Source organism: Pongo pygmaeus, chromosome 2 (assembly GCF_028885625.2).
Source record: "Pongo pygmaeus isolate AG05252 chromosome 2, NHGRI_mPonPyg2-v2.0_pri, whole genome shotgun sequence".
Lineage (NCBI taxonomy): Eukaryota > Metazoa > Chordata > Mammalia > Primates > Hominidae > Pongo > Pongo pygmaeus.
The window spans coordinates 142,498,742-142,515,398 of NC_085930.1; the positions used below are offsets into that span (position 1 = coordinate 142,498,742).

At 53.3% G+C, this 16,657-nt stretch overlaps 1 protein-coding gene across 1 annotated transcript in view; it reads right to left on the reverse strand.

Annotated features, from left to right (window-relative positions):
• Positions 1-254: 254 nt before the first annotated feature.
• Positions 255-16,657, reverse strand: part of RAB6B (RAB6B, member RAS oncogene family) — a 69,469-nt gene continuing 53,066 nt past the window's right edge. Inside the window, exons 3-8 of the mRNA XM_054483117.2 lie at positions 15,168-15,221; positions 14,843-14,948; positions 13,040-13,151; positions 11,702-11,795; positions 8,133-8,199; positions 255-2,403 (exon numbers count right to left, since the gene is read on the reverse strand). Coding sequence (XP_054339092.1) covers positions 2,339-2,403; positions 8,133-8,199; positions 11,702-11,795; positions 13,040-13,151; positions 14,843-14,948; positions 15,168-15,221 — 498 coding nt within the window. The 3' untranslated portion in view covers positions 255-2,338. The remainder of the gene's footprint in view (positions 2,404-8,132; positions 8,200-11,701; positions 11,796-13,039; positions 13,152-14,842; positions 14,949-15,167; positions 15,222-16,657) is intronic.

Genomic DNA, 16,657 nt, shown 5'->3' on the forward strand with positions numbered 1-16,657 from the left:
TGAGACCCAGTGCAGATCCCTGTAAATGGGGCGGTCTCAGAGGCCACAGGTGATGGCCCTCGCTGCCAACCAGGCAGGACACTGTCATGTGGACTCCTGTAAATTCTCTCGAGGTAAGTAAGCACTCTTCCAACAAGCACCACTTGGGGGTGTGCCCATGGTGGGGGGACACTGGCCCACACAGGCATGCACACCCGTGCATATAAAGTACATAGAGAAATGGTGGAGATATTCCCGTGGGCTATGTTTGCCTGTAGTTTAACACAACTATGCATTATTTTATTGATGGCAAGACAATCACAAGTTATTTGACAATATTATTTCTTATTTCAACACGTTGCAGTACTTTTGAGTTTCCAAAACTTATCACAATGCAAGTTCCAACTTGAGAGCAGGAGAAACAAGAATATACATTGAGCACATGTATCTCTGTGAGGATGTGTTTGTGGAAGGTGTATACACAAGTCTATCTCTATATATAATTATGTACACACATATAAAAACTAAACACATGACATCTGAAACACGTTCAAACATTGGTCCTTGCCTTCTGCAAGAGGTGCTCAGTGGGATCCTGCTTCCTCTCTTCTTCACCTGAAGATAAATTCCTTGCTAGAGATGAGCGCTGGCATACAGCCTCCTAGGCAGAGGGTGTGTGGCAGGCCCACTGCACAAATATCAGTCCTGCCAGATTCTGCTGCACTTACTGCCTGCCATTTCAGACTAATTTCTGAGAAGTTTCAAAATTCATTCCAACAACCTTGTGGAGTTCAGCCCACCATACCCCAGATGGTCATTCATTCCATCTATGACATGCCCAGCAGCAGCCTGGAGGGAGAGCCAATGACAGCAGGGAGGGTGGGGTTTACATTTTGGCCAGACTCACTGCCCATTCCACCTGGCTCTGTGCAGGCTCAGGGCAGTGAGTCTGAGTCTATTTGGAATGCTGGCCAAGTAGGTTACATCACTTAGTGGGAAGAGAGAGTTCTCTTCAGAGACTTTGCAGATTCTCAGGACTAAGCCATTCTCAGGAATGAATAAAAAATGGAAGAGATGGCTCTCTGGGGGCAAGTCCTAGTGCCCTGGGCAGCCTTCTGGAGACCCCACCTGAACCATATCCTCAGGTGACCACAGCGCAGCCACAATAGCCACAAAGATATGTCCACAAAGATTTCAACTGTGCCATGCCACTGGGGTGAAAACATAGCAACAAATCAGCTTTTCCAGAAAGCACTCAACAATATTAGCAGCTGAGGCTCTAACAACATGGATCTTTCAAGGTGGTGGTTCTGCAGACAACTCCCCCCCACCCCAACCCCAATCACAGAGGATCAACTCCAGGTGGTCCAGCTTCCCTGACATCCAGGAGGAAGGCTTCAGGATGGCATGCTGCCCAACATCACACACTGAGTTTCTTAGACTTGGCCCAGGCATGTGTAGTGACTGCTGGGTGAGCTGGTTAAAATATTTTCAGAACTACACATGGCACCCCAGTCCATAAACCATGCACCACGCAGCTGCAATTGCCAACAGCACCCCGTCCTTCTGATGGCCTCTTGCTCTGCCAGTCCCTGAGGGCACAGAGAACACAAGGTTTCCTGTACCCTCAACCCCCTTCAAGGCTTTTCAGGGAAGGAGAAGAAGAGGTGGGAGCAGTTCCCCTGGGGGCTGCTGCCGGGCTGCCTAGAGCCCACAGACCTTGGTCTCAGCTCCACACAAGGTTGACGACCCACTCTGGCCATGGAAAGACAAGAGTCAGAGCTACCTTTTCAGAGGCTGATGTGTTCAACCAATGTTTGATTTAACCGGAGTAGGGCCTAGAGAGTGGGGCCAGATGGCCCCAGACTGAAGCCTAATTAATTTTCTCAGTTAATTGTTTTAATTTATTGGGCTGGGGATGGGAGGAAGGCAGAGGTGATGAACGGTTCAAAGAGAACAGGAAGGAGGAGGTGTGTGGAAAAGGTTCTCTATAAGTTTACAAATATACAAAAACAAAAAGCACATCTTTCAAATAAAAATGACTACATTTTTATCTGGCAAAAAATTGTATACACATGATTTAAATTTTTTTTAAATTTTAACAGTTTTTGGCAATCTTAATAAAGTACAATATATTACAACCAAACCAAAAAATAGTTGTTTAAGTAACAGCTGTTAAGAGTGATGTGATCCCTGATGCCCAGCCTCCCTCCCCATCCCACCCTACTCCTAGAGACAGAGAGAAAAGAAAAATCCTCCCATCTTGATAACTCGGTTCCCTCCCCCCTTAGGAAGCTAGCCAATAGGAAGCAACACAACAAGCAAGGAGTGTCATGGGAAGCCACAGGTCGGCTCTGCATTAGCAGGAGCAGCCGCCCTCGCTGGCCGGGGGCTCCTGGGGTTTGTCCAGCTTGATGTCGATCACTGCAGGGGGATGGGCTAAGGAAGATGACTCTCCTGGACAAGCTGCCACCCCACTCAGCCCTGTGCACTGTACCCTTTGGCTACTGATCTGTTTCTCTGCAAACACCTAGGGACTTGGCTCTTGGTTTGGCTGGGCTAGGAAGGATGCAATACCAACTCCCACCTTGCCTCCTCTTCCCTTCACCCGTCCACTTCCCCCAGCGCCTGTCCACCCAAGCAAAGCCTGTCTCGCCTGGGCCGTGGGATCACCATCTATACCAAGGCCAGGGAGTCCCTTTCCCAGAAGCCTTCCCTTGACCAGTGCTCAAATGCCAGCTCCCAGCCCTGGCCTCAGCCCAGTTACCTGTCAGCCCCACTCAAAGTGCAATGGAGATGAAGAGCCTGCTGGGTTCACCTCTCAAAGCACAGAGGTATGTGGGCCTTGCCTAATTGGCAGCAGGAGCAAACCCCTCAAGCTTTAGTCAGAACACATCACTTAGATCCTGAGGATGGTTATTGTGAGAAGCCACATCCATGGGTCCTAAGCACAGCCCCCTCGCCAGCTCTTTCCACTGGTGCCCTCAGGGGCTGTGGGCTAGAGAAGCACTTACCAGAACCACCAGAGGGACTGGTTCCAAATGCACAGCCAGGCTGGCCCTCTGCCTTCCTCATCGGGCTCAAAACCAACACTGTATTTGAGATTTTAGCCTTGCATCAAACCAGACCTAATTACAGCTGAGGATCAGGCCCTTTGATACCTCACAGAATTGCTCTTCCTGGACAGGGATTGCCTTAAGACAGGGGTGTGTGGGGGTGTGGTGGTATAAGAAACACTGTTTTGGAACTTCTTGCTGGCATCCTAAGGATGCTTTTGTGGCTCCTATTTGAGGACAACAGGAGAGGTTCTTTTGTTTTAAGTATTATGAAAAGCCACTTCTCCTGAAGTTCACATTTTCTTTCCTTGCCTTGGCTGTGAGGATGCTCAGAGCCAACTTTCTGGCCATCTCTAACAACCATGCAGCCATGGCATATATTTTGAGTATGACTTTATCTCTGACTTTTCTTTGCTTTTTCTACCTTTATTTTCCCCGTGTGTGTGTACACACATAACATATACAACTTCATCTTGTGTGTATGTATGTATATGTATCTTATACCATGGCAGCCTATAAATGAGTAAATAGATAATAAGCCAGTGCCTTCCTTCCCACTGCCCACTGCAGCCCACCTTTTGTTCTCTCTACTCTAGTCAAGCAACCTGCTTCTCTACTGCCTATCATTTTTGGCAAACCCACTGCCAGGAATGCCCTGCTGTTTCTCTCTGCCAGCTGCAGTTCTATGGCCCATGCCAGCAGCGCAGTCCCGTTCTGTATTGCTGGCCTGGGCACAGGCCTCCTTGAGGTCTCCTGATCTTCTCTGAGTGCCCCTCTGAGCCCAGCCAGCTCTCTCTCAGCATGGTGGCTTCCCAAAGCCAGCTCTGGTGACAATCATGTCACACTCTGCTACAGAAACAAAGCATCCATGGATTTCTCACTCTGGCATTTAAGGCCTCCCTATTTAAGGTCACCCCAAGCACCTGTTGACGCTAGCTCATCCCCTTCCCTCGATCACACACCAAGGCTCCACCAACCAGATTTTCCCCGCTTTAAACACGTCCTATGCTTTCCTTCTTTCCTTTGTTCATGCTGTTCTTTCCTTCTAGAAGTGGTGCTCCTTCCCCCACACCCAGCCTTCCTCCCCATCTCCACCTATAAAAATGTCCTCATTCCTTGGTCCAGGGTGCACGCATTAGTGGCCTCTCCTGCTGAGCGCTACCTCACTTCCACATTAGGCCTCATGCAGTGGGGAGTAAAAGCCACCTTCTAGCTGGGAAGCTGAGGTGCCCAGGTACAAACCCAAGGCTATCTTGACCCCAGCCTTCTACTTTCAATGACCTGGCTGTGCTAAGCCCCTTGTGGATGGGCTTCTCAAACTCAACACTACTGACATTTTGGGCCAGATAATTCCTTGTTATGAGGGCGTCCTGTGCATGTAGGATGTTCAGAAGCATCCCTGACCACTATCTATGAGATGCCAGTTAAACCCCATTCCTCCTCCCTCAATTTATGGTGAGCCAAAACGTCTGAAGACATTGCCAAATGTCCCCTGTGGGGAGGGGAGGGCAGGGCTATCAGTCCTGGTTGAGAACTAGTGGTCTAGCTTGAAGGTTGGCCACTGTTACAGCATTACGTTCTGCCCAGTATTGAAGTCACCTATGACCACTAAAAAAAATCTCATGTGCAATTTGAGTCACAATACTTTTGTACACTGCACAGCAACAGTTCTCAAATGGATTGCATCAAAATTTTCTGGGATATTTGTTAAAAATACGTCTCACTGGGTCCTACCTTGGTAGATGTGGGGATGGGCCCCAGATGTGTGTTTTTAACAAGTTCTTTGGAGAGTCCCAAATGCACAGACATCCGGGAAACCAATTCTACTGATACTTCTAGAACAGCACTGTCCAAAGAACTTTCTCCGATGATGGAAATATTCTATATCTGCACTGTCCAAGATGTCACCATTAGCAACATGGGCAACTGGGCACTTGCAAGGATGCTAGCGCAAATGAGGAAATGAACTTTTAATTCAATCGAATTTTAACTATTTTAAGTCGGAACAGCCACATGTGGCTGCAGAATTGGAGAGCACAGGCCCAGCTCTTCTGCTAGGAGCTTTCCCACAGGCTCTCATTTAATGACACCTCCTTCCTTGTTACGCCACATGCTGCTGAAATGCGGTGCTCAGGGGCTGCCTGCTGATTGAGAGGATAGGGAAGAATGACTGGACCTAAATAATGCCCCAAAAGGGGAAACTCACGGTTTCTCACAAGCCTCAAGAGCTTAGATATGTTCCTTTCCGGCAGGCATGGCCAGAGCACACCTGCCTCTTCCCTCTGGGTCAAGTGTGGCCCATCACGGGCCACATTCAGTGCCCACTGTCCCTTCTCCCTGGTCCCTGGAACAGTGATGGGTGGGCCCAGACAGCCTGTTACAAACTTACCCCCCACTGCTGGATATGCTTTCCCAATCCCAGCGCCTCTGACTCTACTGCAGCACAATCCTGTCTGTATCTGGAATGTCAAAGCACACCACAGCCCCATCAGAGAGTGCAACAGGGCTGTGGAATCCAATCATTTGGATGTGGTTCCAGCTCTGAATTAAGGAGCTGGGAGGCCTTGGGCATGCTCTATCTGGTTTGGGGCGTCACTGTCCTCACCTGCTTAGAGCCACTTCATGAAGTGCCCACACTACTGCTACTCCTTTGCGTAAGCCAGCCTTGTTCAGAAACAGTCCGGGGCCCATGCGATGGAGGCATACTGTATTTGGGTAGAAAGTGGGGGTTGGGGGGTTGTGTATGTAGAACCAGTAAGGGGCTTATGGCTCTACCATTTGGTGGCCCCTTGGCCCCTACTTTGTTGAGAGAGCAGACCAGTGGAGGGTGCTGCTGGGCAGAAGTGTTGGCCAGAGCGGCCCTGAGGGGACCTCCTGTCTTGAACGTGAAGAAGAGGTGCAGCAGCCCCCCATCTAGACCTGCAAGCAGCAGAAGGAAACCTCAAGCCACACGTTCACCAAGTCCTGAGCTGAGCAAGTGAGGCCAAGTGTGAACAGTTTATACAGCGCCACAAAGCAGTGCTTCTGTGTGTCTGCTCTCAATGTGGAACACAATTATGAACATGACCCCAAAGCACCCACCTTCAAAACACCTGGATTTGGACTGTGAGTAAGCAGAAATGCCAGCACCCCACCCCGAAAGCAGCAGAATGACGGCTGCCTCTGCCTGGTCCCTCTGGGACCTCTGGTGGCTACTCTAGCACCTGCCTCGTGAGAGGCCCAGCAAGCTGGCTCCTGGGCAGAAGTGAGAGGATGGGGGTACATCTACCCAGATGAGGGGACCCCTTAGCTAGAAAAAGGGACACAGGCCACATCACCCTGTGCAGTCTGTTTGCAACCTGCCATGTATCCTTTCTCCCAAGGGGCCCAAAGGTCAGTGGTAGCTGGATGAAACACTAGGCATACCAGGACGATGACGAGCTGGCTGTCACCCTGCACTCAGCCAAGTCTGACCTGATTGTGGGCCCAGCCTGGAGCCCTCAACAGCGTGACTCTGGGAGAATGTGAATGAAACAATCACCACTCACCCCGGCCAGTGTGCCGCACCTTGGGAGCTGGTGGGATGGAGAGCGGGCAGTGCAACCCTTCCCCTCGCTGGCAGGCACAGCGGAGATTGCCTGTACCTTGTCTGCCCCTCTCCCTTGGTCCTGCTCCTATGTTTGCCCTTCAGGTTGGCTTCTGTATGTTCCTGGAACCTCGAAGGAGTCCCATGTGACAGGTGATTCCATAGGGGCTCTCTCCTGAGCTCTGGAGCCTGGCTCTGCTACTGAGAGCCGTGGGGTGCCCTAGTTTAAGTTTCTGAGCCTCAGTTTCCTCATCTGTGATTGGAGTCTCATAACTGACCAACCAGGAGATACTCCTCAAACCCCCTCCTCTCAGCCACTGCTTGTCCTCTGGTGACACACAGACCATGGGACTGCTGGGGCACCTGCTCCTTGGTGAGACTTCCTGACCCCCCCGGGGGGTGGGTCTCGAGTCTGCTCTGAGAGCTCCTTGAGCAAGGCTGGAGAGGCCTAGCTTCCCTCCAGGCCTGTGTCAGGCTCCCCCTTGCTGCAGCCCTGAGACTCCTGGTGTCCTGCCCGCCCTGCCCCAGCAGCTCCATGAGGCCTCCAACATTAAGCTGTGTGCTTCTTTCGCTTTTGATTCTCATCAGCCCGAAGGTGCCCTTCCATCTTCCCAGGGCCCTTCTCTGATCTGTCAGGGATGTCTACCCTCAGAGGCCTGTGGGATCAGTGGGGGATGCTGGAGAGCTGCTGTGTAGGGACAGGTCCACTCTAAAGGATGCCAGCCAGGAATCTGCATGCTCGGTTTCTGGTGGCTCACTCAGGCGGGGACATCTGACTAGATGCAGGGGAGGCCCAGGTGCGGGCAATGCCTTCCCCTGCTGAAACAGTTTTCATCTGATTCTCTCAAATGCCCGTAGAGGGACAGTGTCCACGTGGAATAGGGCTGGATATGGAGGAAGCAAGCCTGAGTGTGAATCCTAACTCTATAACTTACATGCTGTGTGACACTGGGCAAACCAGACTACCTCTCTGAACCTCAGTTTCAGCATCTAGGTGTCTCTTCAGGTTGGGGCTGGTTTGTGGGTGATGCACAACTGTCCCACAGATCGGGGGGGAGCCTCAGGGGCTGTTCAGGGCTGGGCAGAGAAGGTGGGCGGGACAAGGAGGGGGCATCTGTCTGAAGCGGGGAGCTGTCTCGAGTAGACTGAACCACGTTGAGATCATATCCCCAGTGACAGAGACTTCCCTGCGGTGGAGACTCTGCCTGTGTTCATGAAACCCATACCCATGCTCGCTGTAAAGAAGGGCAAAGTTGCTGTTTCTCACTCCCCACCCCACAGCATCACTCTGTGCACACCCCTTTGGTATCTTCCTGCTATTCTGGAAGAAGAAGTAGATGGTTAGAGCCAGACGGGGGCTCCAAACCATGGGGTTCAGCTGCATCTCGCCTAGAGGAGGCCCCGTGCCATTCGCGGCAGACCAGGGAAGGCTGGGCGGGGACTGGGTGAGTGTCTGTCCACTGCACTAACATATTCAGTGAATAAATGGCTCCTATACATCTTTTCACTCACTTGTCAAAGGAAAAGGATACTCCCTTCTTTGCTTTTCTCCTGGACGTTCTCCATTCCGGGTAGAGCCGACGCCACACGTCGAAAAAGCTGGAAAGATGAAGAAATACAGTGTGAACCCCAACCCTGGCACTCCCCTCTGCTCCTCACTGCACCTGCACCCTCACCCCTCTTCCCCTTCCAACCTGCAGCTTTACTCTCCCATCTGCCCAGCGGATGGTGCCCTCAAAGGCAGGGGCTGTGCCTATGTTCTCTCTCCCCCACCCGCAGTGCCTCTCACAGCATTGGGTCTGGGCAGGCCTCAGTAGCTTGCGGAAGGAAGGAACAAAGCTGTGGCCTCTCACCCAAGCAGACTGGCCATAGGGTCACTGGGGTGAGCTTAGGTCATGGCAGTGACTGCAAGGGACTTCCTCTGGTGCAGAAAATGGTTTGGGCCTCTGGGTGACAGGCCTTAAGGTGGGCTTCTGCAAACAGCCCTCATGGGGACCAGGCATGGGGAACCGACTTGCCCTTGAGATGGATGACTCTGCTCGGGAAGCCCTGCAGGTCCGGTGCCAAGGCAGCGAACAGCAGGGCCAGGGCCATATGGGCACAGTGGCGAGGCTTCTCTGAGAGCGCGAGGGATGCAGGAGTGTGAACGCAATCTTGTGGGCTTGTTTGGATGTGTAGGAGTGTGAGTTGTTTATTGTGTGTAGGAGTGTGTGTACAGTGTATGTGTTTTATCTGTAGGACTGCGTGAAGAATGTGTGTGTTGTGAGTGGTGCGTGTGGGTAGGTGCATGTATGTTTGTGTAAGCATATGGGGGAATGTTTGAGTGTGGTGTGTGTGAATGTGTGGCATCTTTGTGTGTGTGTTTGTGTAAGTGTGGGGGGAATGTGTGCATAGTGTGTGTCCTTGGTAGGGTGTGTGTCTGCGTACATGTGGGTTTTCTGTGTGTGTGTGTGTGTGTGTGTGTTGGGGCAGGTGTGGGTGGCAGGGGACAGGTGGCAAGTGGCAGATGGGGTGCTGGCAGAGATGGAATCTTGAAGGTGACAGGTACAAGGCAGAAGTATGAGGCACAGAAGACTGAACTGCTATGCTCTGAATGCCGGTCCCCCTGCAAATTCCTATGTTGAAACAGAATCTCCAATGTGACAGTATAAAGAGGTGGGGCTTTAGGAGGTGCTCAGTCAGGAGGGTAGAAGCCTCATGAACGGGATGAGTGCCCTTATGAACGAGGCCCGAGGGAGCCTGTCTGCCCCTTCCACCTTGTGAGGATGCAGCAGGCAGGTGCCATCTAGGAGGAAATGGGCCCTCACCAGACACTGAATCTGCCTGCACCTTGACCATGGAGTTCCCAGCCTCCAGAGCTGTGAGCAATACATTTCTGTTGTTTATATGCTACCCTGCCTATAGTGATTTGTTACAGTAGCCTGAAAGGACTAACCCAGGAGCACTCCCGCTGTCCTCACAAATATGAATTGCAGGAACTGGGTGGGCTCTGGGCTCATACCCTCCACTGCATGAGTTCTCTGAAGACAGGGTGAGTCTTATTCATGGCCTCACCTCAGAGCCCAGCCCCAACTGAGCACCCGGGCTGGGTGACAGGGCTAAAGGCCATGAGGGCCCAAGCGGGGAAGCCGCTGATGGGCCTAGCATGGTGTGAGACCCTTGTGGGCTGGCTGCAGAGGAGGCTCTGCGGTGGGGTAGCCATTAGTAGGCAAGAGTAAAAGGGCCTGGGCCATCCTTCCTGAGCTTTCCTTCATGGCATTGGCCCTGGGCGGCTCTGATCTGCCTGTCTGGCTCTCAAAACAGTCACAGCCTCTACTAGTGGCCAAAATGCCACTAGGGATTTTGAAGGGTGCTCTAGGATCAGGTATGGGTTTCTAGGGTCAGATATGGGTTTCTGCGAGTGGATATGCTCACATTTAGATCCAGGAGTCTGCACTGCATGGAGACTCCTCTGAGCCACACAGGGTTCGAAACTGACCACATTTAACTCCTGCTAAACCACTGCATGGGTTCCAGAGCACTCTGGGGGTGGGGGCATCAGTGCCTCCCTGACCCTGACTGCTGAGGCAGATGCTACCTGCCCTATGGACCTCCTGGTGCTGCCCTCCCTCTGCCTCCCTGCTTCCCATGACTTTAGGGCTCCCAAAGAGCAGCAGCCCAGTCTCTCCTGCATGCCCTCAGGGAGCAGGAAGGACCACGACAGCTTCAGCCCCACACCAAGGGAGGCTGGGAACAGATGGGATTGAGTGAAGCCCTAATGAGGACACTCTAGTTAGGGTGGGGCACTGAGTCCTGGAACTTTGGGGCCCCCAGTGTCACACAGTGTCCCTTCCACCCTTCTTGTCTCTTCTTGTCACTCTGCCAGCCCACCTTCCCCACTGTCACCAGCACTGTCCACACGGGGCAAACCATCACTGCATCCAGAAGGCCAGTGCTGTATACACAGCTTGCCGAGGGTTCCCAGCAATGCTGGGGTGGCAGGGCAGAAGCGACCGCCAGGCCAACCACACTCCTCACCCAGAGTCCCCTCCCCACACCTCGGGCACCCTGCAGCCACACCTTTGCTGCTCCCCTGCTTGGCATGCCCTCCCTCCTCACCACCTCTCCAAGTCCTTCTCATCCCCAACGGCAGTTCTTAACCTTTCCGTGAGCCAAGGACCCCTCTGGCAATCTGGCTAAGCCTATGGACTCCTTTGAAGTATGTGAAATCAATTACATAGGATGATAAAGGGGACTACTGAGTACTGAAATAAACTTCATCGACATTTGTGCTTCCTTATGAACACACTGAACAGCAAGAACTAGCAAGAGATCTAATAACTGCTGTGACACTGAAACACTGATAACGTGAAGTTCAAGATACCTGCAACACTATGAGGTGATGGGAAGGCATCTGTGATTTCTATTGGTGGTAAAGCCATAAGCACTGCTAATATGACTGAGTGTCATTGCCTACATTCATCATTGAAGGACAAATCAGACATTCTTCAGTGCTATGGACGGGTCAGTGGTTAGTGAAGATAAAGGTGCAATGTTTTCCAGCCCTGTCTGCTGACCTGCTAAATTCCACCCATGGGCTACTCAGGGGCCCTCATGCTGCAAGAATCGGCCCTAACTCCACTGCCTCGCCCTCCTGTAAGTTCCAACCACATCATGGTAGGCTCTTTTCTCCAGGCCTGAGTTGCCCTCCACAGCCCTGAGCACTCGCTAAGCACAAGGCATGAACCCCAAATGCTGATCGGACTGAATTTTCCTGCACCCGTCATCCGAAGTGGGGTGAGGGGCTAGGGAACCACTGCTTCCCTCAGCCTCCTGGAAGCTGGTGGCTGGACACTCTTAGGGCCTGCTACGTGGGCCGTGACTGGCCACTACTATGGTGGCTGGTGACTTACGTTCTCCAGATGCCGTGCCCGGAGTGGTCCCTCCCTCTCTTGGGCTTTACCAGCTCCAGAAATTAGCTCTCCCCTCCCTGGGCGCATCTATGGGTGTTCTGGTTGGCTGCCCCAATCCCATCATCAGCCCTTCAGGGCAAGGCAGATCTGAGCCTGCAGCTGACCACAGGGCCACACCGTGCTGGGCCCCATGCCAGGTGTGTCCTCACCTGCTTCACGTTGTAGCCAGTCTTCGCACTGGTCTCAATGAACATGACGCTCAGTTCTTTGGCACGCTGCTCCCCCTCCTCGATGGTTATCTGCCTAGAGATGATGTGAAGGGGGGAAATCAGCTCAGCAGAGGAGCAGCCCCGGCAGATATGAGGAGGGACCCGCCCAGCAGGGCAGAGGGAGCCCACCGGGCCCTTGGTCAGCCCTGAAGACAGGCGCTGATCCCAGGGGTCCCTCCTGGGCACCAACCACAGTCTCTCTAGCACAAAGCAGGCACCAGGGAACAGCAGGACACTATCCGCTTCCCCCACTCCTTCCTCGTGTCTTCTCAGCTTCAAAGCAGGCCCTGGGGTATGGCTGCCTCATACCTGCCTTTCCCAGTAGTCACTACTGCAGAGCCTGTGCTTATGAAGAGATTCAAGCCAGGCAGTGCCACTCTGGGTGGTATTATCAGTCGCATTTTCCCTGTAAGAACGCTAATGCTAAAAGTGTCTCCCCCAGGGCCACAAAGCTACTTAGCAGAGAGGGCTCCATGATGGCGCAGGCAGAAGTGGGTGAGGGTATGAAGGGCCTGGGTACCCTTTGTACTGGGATTTGAGCCCAGTTTTCCTTACTTTAAGGACAGAACTCTAGTAAAGCAGGCTCTAATTCAGATGATTCCTCAGGTGGTCAAGGGACACTGCAGGAAGCCCGCACTGCTTGCTGGAATCCATGGCCTGTCACTTTATCTGCCCAAGTCAGGGTCATGTAAAATGCGTGGACAATGTACACACATGGCACCTCAGTTCTCCCTGTGCATAGAGGGCAGCGTGGAGGACCCTCTTCAGAGAAAGCTTCGTGCCAGACGCAGCCACAAACCAGGCTAAGCAGGCTACGGACGTAGGTTTGTGGTCTGAATGCTCTGCATGCTCACACCCAGGGCCCAGGGCGTTCACAGCCCCACGCACACTGGTGCAGGCACTTCACAGGCACAGACAGTTCACAGTGCACACGCTGGGGCCTAGGGGACTGCTGTGTCTGGGGCAGTGCTGTGGCCATGGCAGGGCCTTAGACCATGCACTGCTGGGTCAAGCCAGGTGCACAGGGCTCTGTGTAGACAGCACACGGAGGAGTGCCCCGCCCCTGCCTGGTGGTGGAAGACAGGGCTTCACAGATGAGACACCCATGGGTGAGAGTCTACCAGGTGTCCTCAGAGCTCCTAGTGTCTCAAGGGACCTTTTCCGGATGCATGGTCAGAAGCACAGACACACCACCCATGCATCCCAGAGCTCCCTGTCCAGGAGCAGTTACAGAGGAGTGGAGGGTGGCACCCTGCACCTGTGTGCCCTTGCACCTACCTCTTATCAGCCAGGTCCGTCTTGTTGCCCACCAGCATGATGATAACATCACTGCCCCTCTCTGTCCTGACGTCATCGATCCACTTAGAGGTCTGTTGGAAGGAGTTGAGATCTGGAGGCAGAAAGTGAGGATAACTGAAAGCCAGGGCCAGCCACCAGTGGGAGATGGGAAGGGGAGGTGTGAGCCAGGAGCAGGAGGGAGGGTGAGCACGTGCCCTCAGATACCCAGGGAGGTTTGTGAGCTCAGTCAACACAGATCAGCTGGGTAGGGCCTTTCAGAGGGAACCGGGCCCTGCCCTGCGGCCCTGGGGAGCCACTTGCACTGTTCAGCCGCCCTTTGTGGGAGAGGAATCACCCCATCTGGAAGATCATGGTGTCATGATTTGCTATATGGAATAGTGGCTTTAGGGGCCCACCTGAGAGTCAGACCTGACTCTGGGGATTCAGAGTGGAGAGTGAGAACTGGGTCACACGTGTGTGTGCATACACACACACGCGCACGTGCGAGTTGGCAAGTTTGGAAACAGTGAGGGGTGGGCAGAGGAGGACACAGCAGCCTCTAGGGAAGGAAGGGCCCTACTGAGTGGTGTCTGCACCATGGGAGCTCAGGAGGGTTTGGAGGCCAGAGGGGTTTCTGAAAAGAACCCTCAGGCTCTGCAGATGAGAGAAGGGGAAAGGTGGTCCCGGGACTAGGCAGGGGAGCCAGGTGCACTCAAAAATCCAGGAGAGACAAGGCCACTTCTGGGCAGCCTGACCCCCCTCAGCTGCCATGATAGGCCTTGCAGGGCAGAGCAGCTATAAGGCAATACCCACCACTCGGCAGCCTGCACAACCAAGGGGAGGGGAGGCAGCTGTCCTCAGAAGCCTCAGTTTCACACAGCCTGGTATCCCTTCTGATGTGCCTCAGGCCATGTGAACCCAGGCCTTTGTGGGCGCAGCTCCCACCTGCACTCAGGTGTGGAGGGGGCCTGTGGTCAGAAGAGAGGTGGACAGAGGGGGTGGGCAGAGCCAGGGCAGCAGGCTGGGTGGCGGGGGCATGCACCAGCCGGGGGCATGCATGCTTCCTTGTGTGATTTTTAAGGCTGTGGACAGCACCTAGGGTATCCACCTACTTCAGGGTAACCACAGCCCTAAGGGCTTATCAGGTGTGTTCCATTACAAGAGCCTTGCAGGTCTGGCCTCTGCATCGGCCCCCCACCCCCACCTCTGGCCCTGTGCGCCCTTGAGGCTGTGCAGTCCTGTTAAGAACACCTACCCTGGCCTGAAGAGCCACAGTATTGGAGAAGGGTTACCAGCCTACTGCGCTTCCAGACCCCCTTGCCTACCTTCCCAGGGAGTCCTGCACCCACAGCTGCTGGGCCGGGGTTGGCCTAGGGACCAGCGTCTTCTCCCATGGTGACACACAGATAAAAGTAGCTCCTTAGGGAGCTTTCTAACAGCCAGGGAGAGGGAGGGTGCAGAGAGGCTGGAGCAGGGCCAACCTTGTGAGCATCTACTCACACCACATGCTGGCCCCCGCTCTGAGCAGGACCAACCTGGCCCTAGAAACCCCTGCCGGTTGCAGGAGGGTGGGGAGCAGTGGAAAACATGTTGGTGTTCAAAGGCAACTCACCACTGCTCCCTGCCTTTCTGCATTCAGGGAGCAATCGCACACACATGTGTGTGCACACACATGCATATACACATGTGTGTGCACACACATGCATACACACACAAACACATACACACAGGCCTGGCCAGGGTCACACCTGGGCCCTGGACCCCCTATGAGCCACCCTCCCTTAGGAGCGGACCCTCACTCACTTGTGATGTCGTACACCACCACAGCCACTGTGGAGTCCCGGATGTAGCTGGGGATCAGGCTGCGGAACCTCTCCTGACCAGCTGTGTCCCAGAGCTGCAGTCGCACCTGTCTCAGGGAAAGCAGGACCATGGGCAGAGGGGTCAGTGGGGCAGTGAGGTCCTCCTGGTCCGGGGGACTGGGAGAGCCGGGCTCTGCAATGCTGGCATCACCAGCTCCAGCCCCCAGTGTTGGCAGGTGCTCTCAGTGGCGCCCAGCTAAGGGTCCTAGGGGATAAGCCCAAAGGAACCCTCTCTGTCCCTCCCAGTCCTAATATTAGGTGCTCACCGTGCGGTCCTCCAAGTACATGGTTTTTGACAAGAAGTCAATCCCAATGGTTGCCTGTTAGAGAAAAGCACAGAACGGTCAAACCCAAAAGGTCTCATGCAAAGGGGCAAAAGCCTGGTGACCACAGGTGGTGGCATAACCAACAAGAGGGGACGCTCATGTCAGGTCTAACGTGGCCATGCTCTGTCCTCCCTGCCCCTCCACCCACCACTCAGCGGCTCTCTCACTGAGGGATCAAGCTGAGGAAAGATGAGGGTGGCCTTTATAGGGTGAGATCCTCTCTGGAGAGGCAAAGTGCTTCGGGAGCAGTGAGAGTGCAGTGGTGAGGAGGCCTCCCCAGGAGCAAGGCCACTCAGGCCACTCAACGCACATATCCTGCCCTCCCCACCTGGGCTCCCTGCCTTGTTCCCTTCACAGCCTAACCTGCAGCTTCCAAAGCCTTTTCCCTCTGCCCTAAAGCATGGGCCTGGGCTCAACACTGACCTCGGGAGGGTGGGAGGGTGGAGGCAGGGGGCAGCAGCAGGCAGCTTGCTGCTGCGTGGGTGCAAACAGCAGCATGGCTTTTCTCAGGTGCGGGCACTGCAGACCACCCAGAGTAGCGTCTCGCTGGGAGGCCCCACTGGCTCTTTTCTCCCCAAGCCAAAACATTGGAAGCTGTCACCAGCTCCCCTGTGCCACACCTATGCCCTTCTGCCCTGGCACCTGCGAAAGGCAGCCAGCCTTGTGGCCAGATGGCCAGGACCCACTACTCACTTGCTGTGTGGCCTTGGGCAGGCCACCAACCTCTCTGGGCCTCACATGCACCCGGTACCTGTCAGTAGGACTGAGATGATGTCAATGTAAAATGGAGATATCACTGCTAGGTAATCAATAATAACAAAGACTTGGACACAGCCCGAATGTCCAGGGCACTGAATAAGTATAGTGTGGTATATCCATGTTATTAGAACCCTTGGCAGCTGTTAACAATCACACTCTCGAAAAAATATTTAAGGATTTGGGGAAATGGTCATCCAGTTAAAAAAACAAACAAACAAAAAACAGGTTATAAAACATCATGTGGCGAGTGATCCCAATTAGATTAACTCAAGTAGATCTATGAGTATTTTTCATGTTTTCTTAGACACTGAAATGAAGGGAATCTGCTAACGTGTTAATAGCATCATGGTCTGAATAGTGACAGAGCATTTTGTTTCCTTCATTACACTCCTTCATTACACTTTTCTCTACTTTCTATAATGAACATATAACAGTTCTAAAATTAGAAAAAGTCCTTTGAAACAAAGTTTAACAAATAAGTTTAATTGTGTGGAATGCCATGATTTTTGACTGCAAAAAACACAACCAAAGGAAGGCCAAGAAAACAGAAAAGGTCATGTCTCCAGGCCCCCCAGGCTGAATGCAAAGGTATGCACCAATGTGTGTGCACAAGTGTGCATGTTTACACAGTCACACTCCCAACTCATTCCACAAAGGACTGAGGGTGGCTG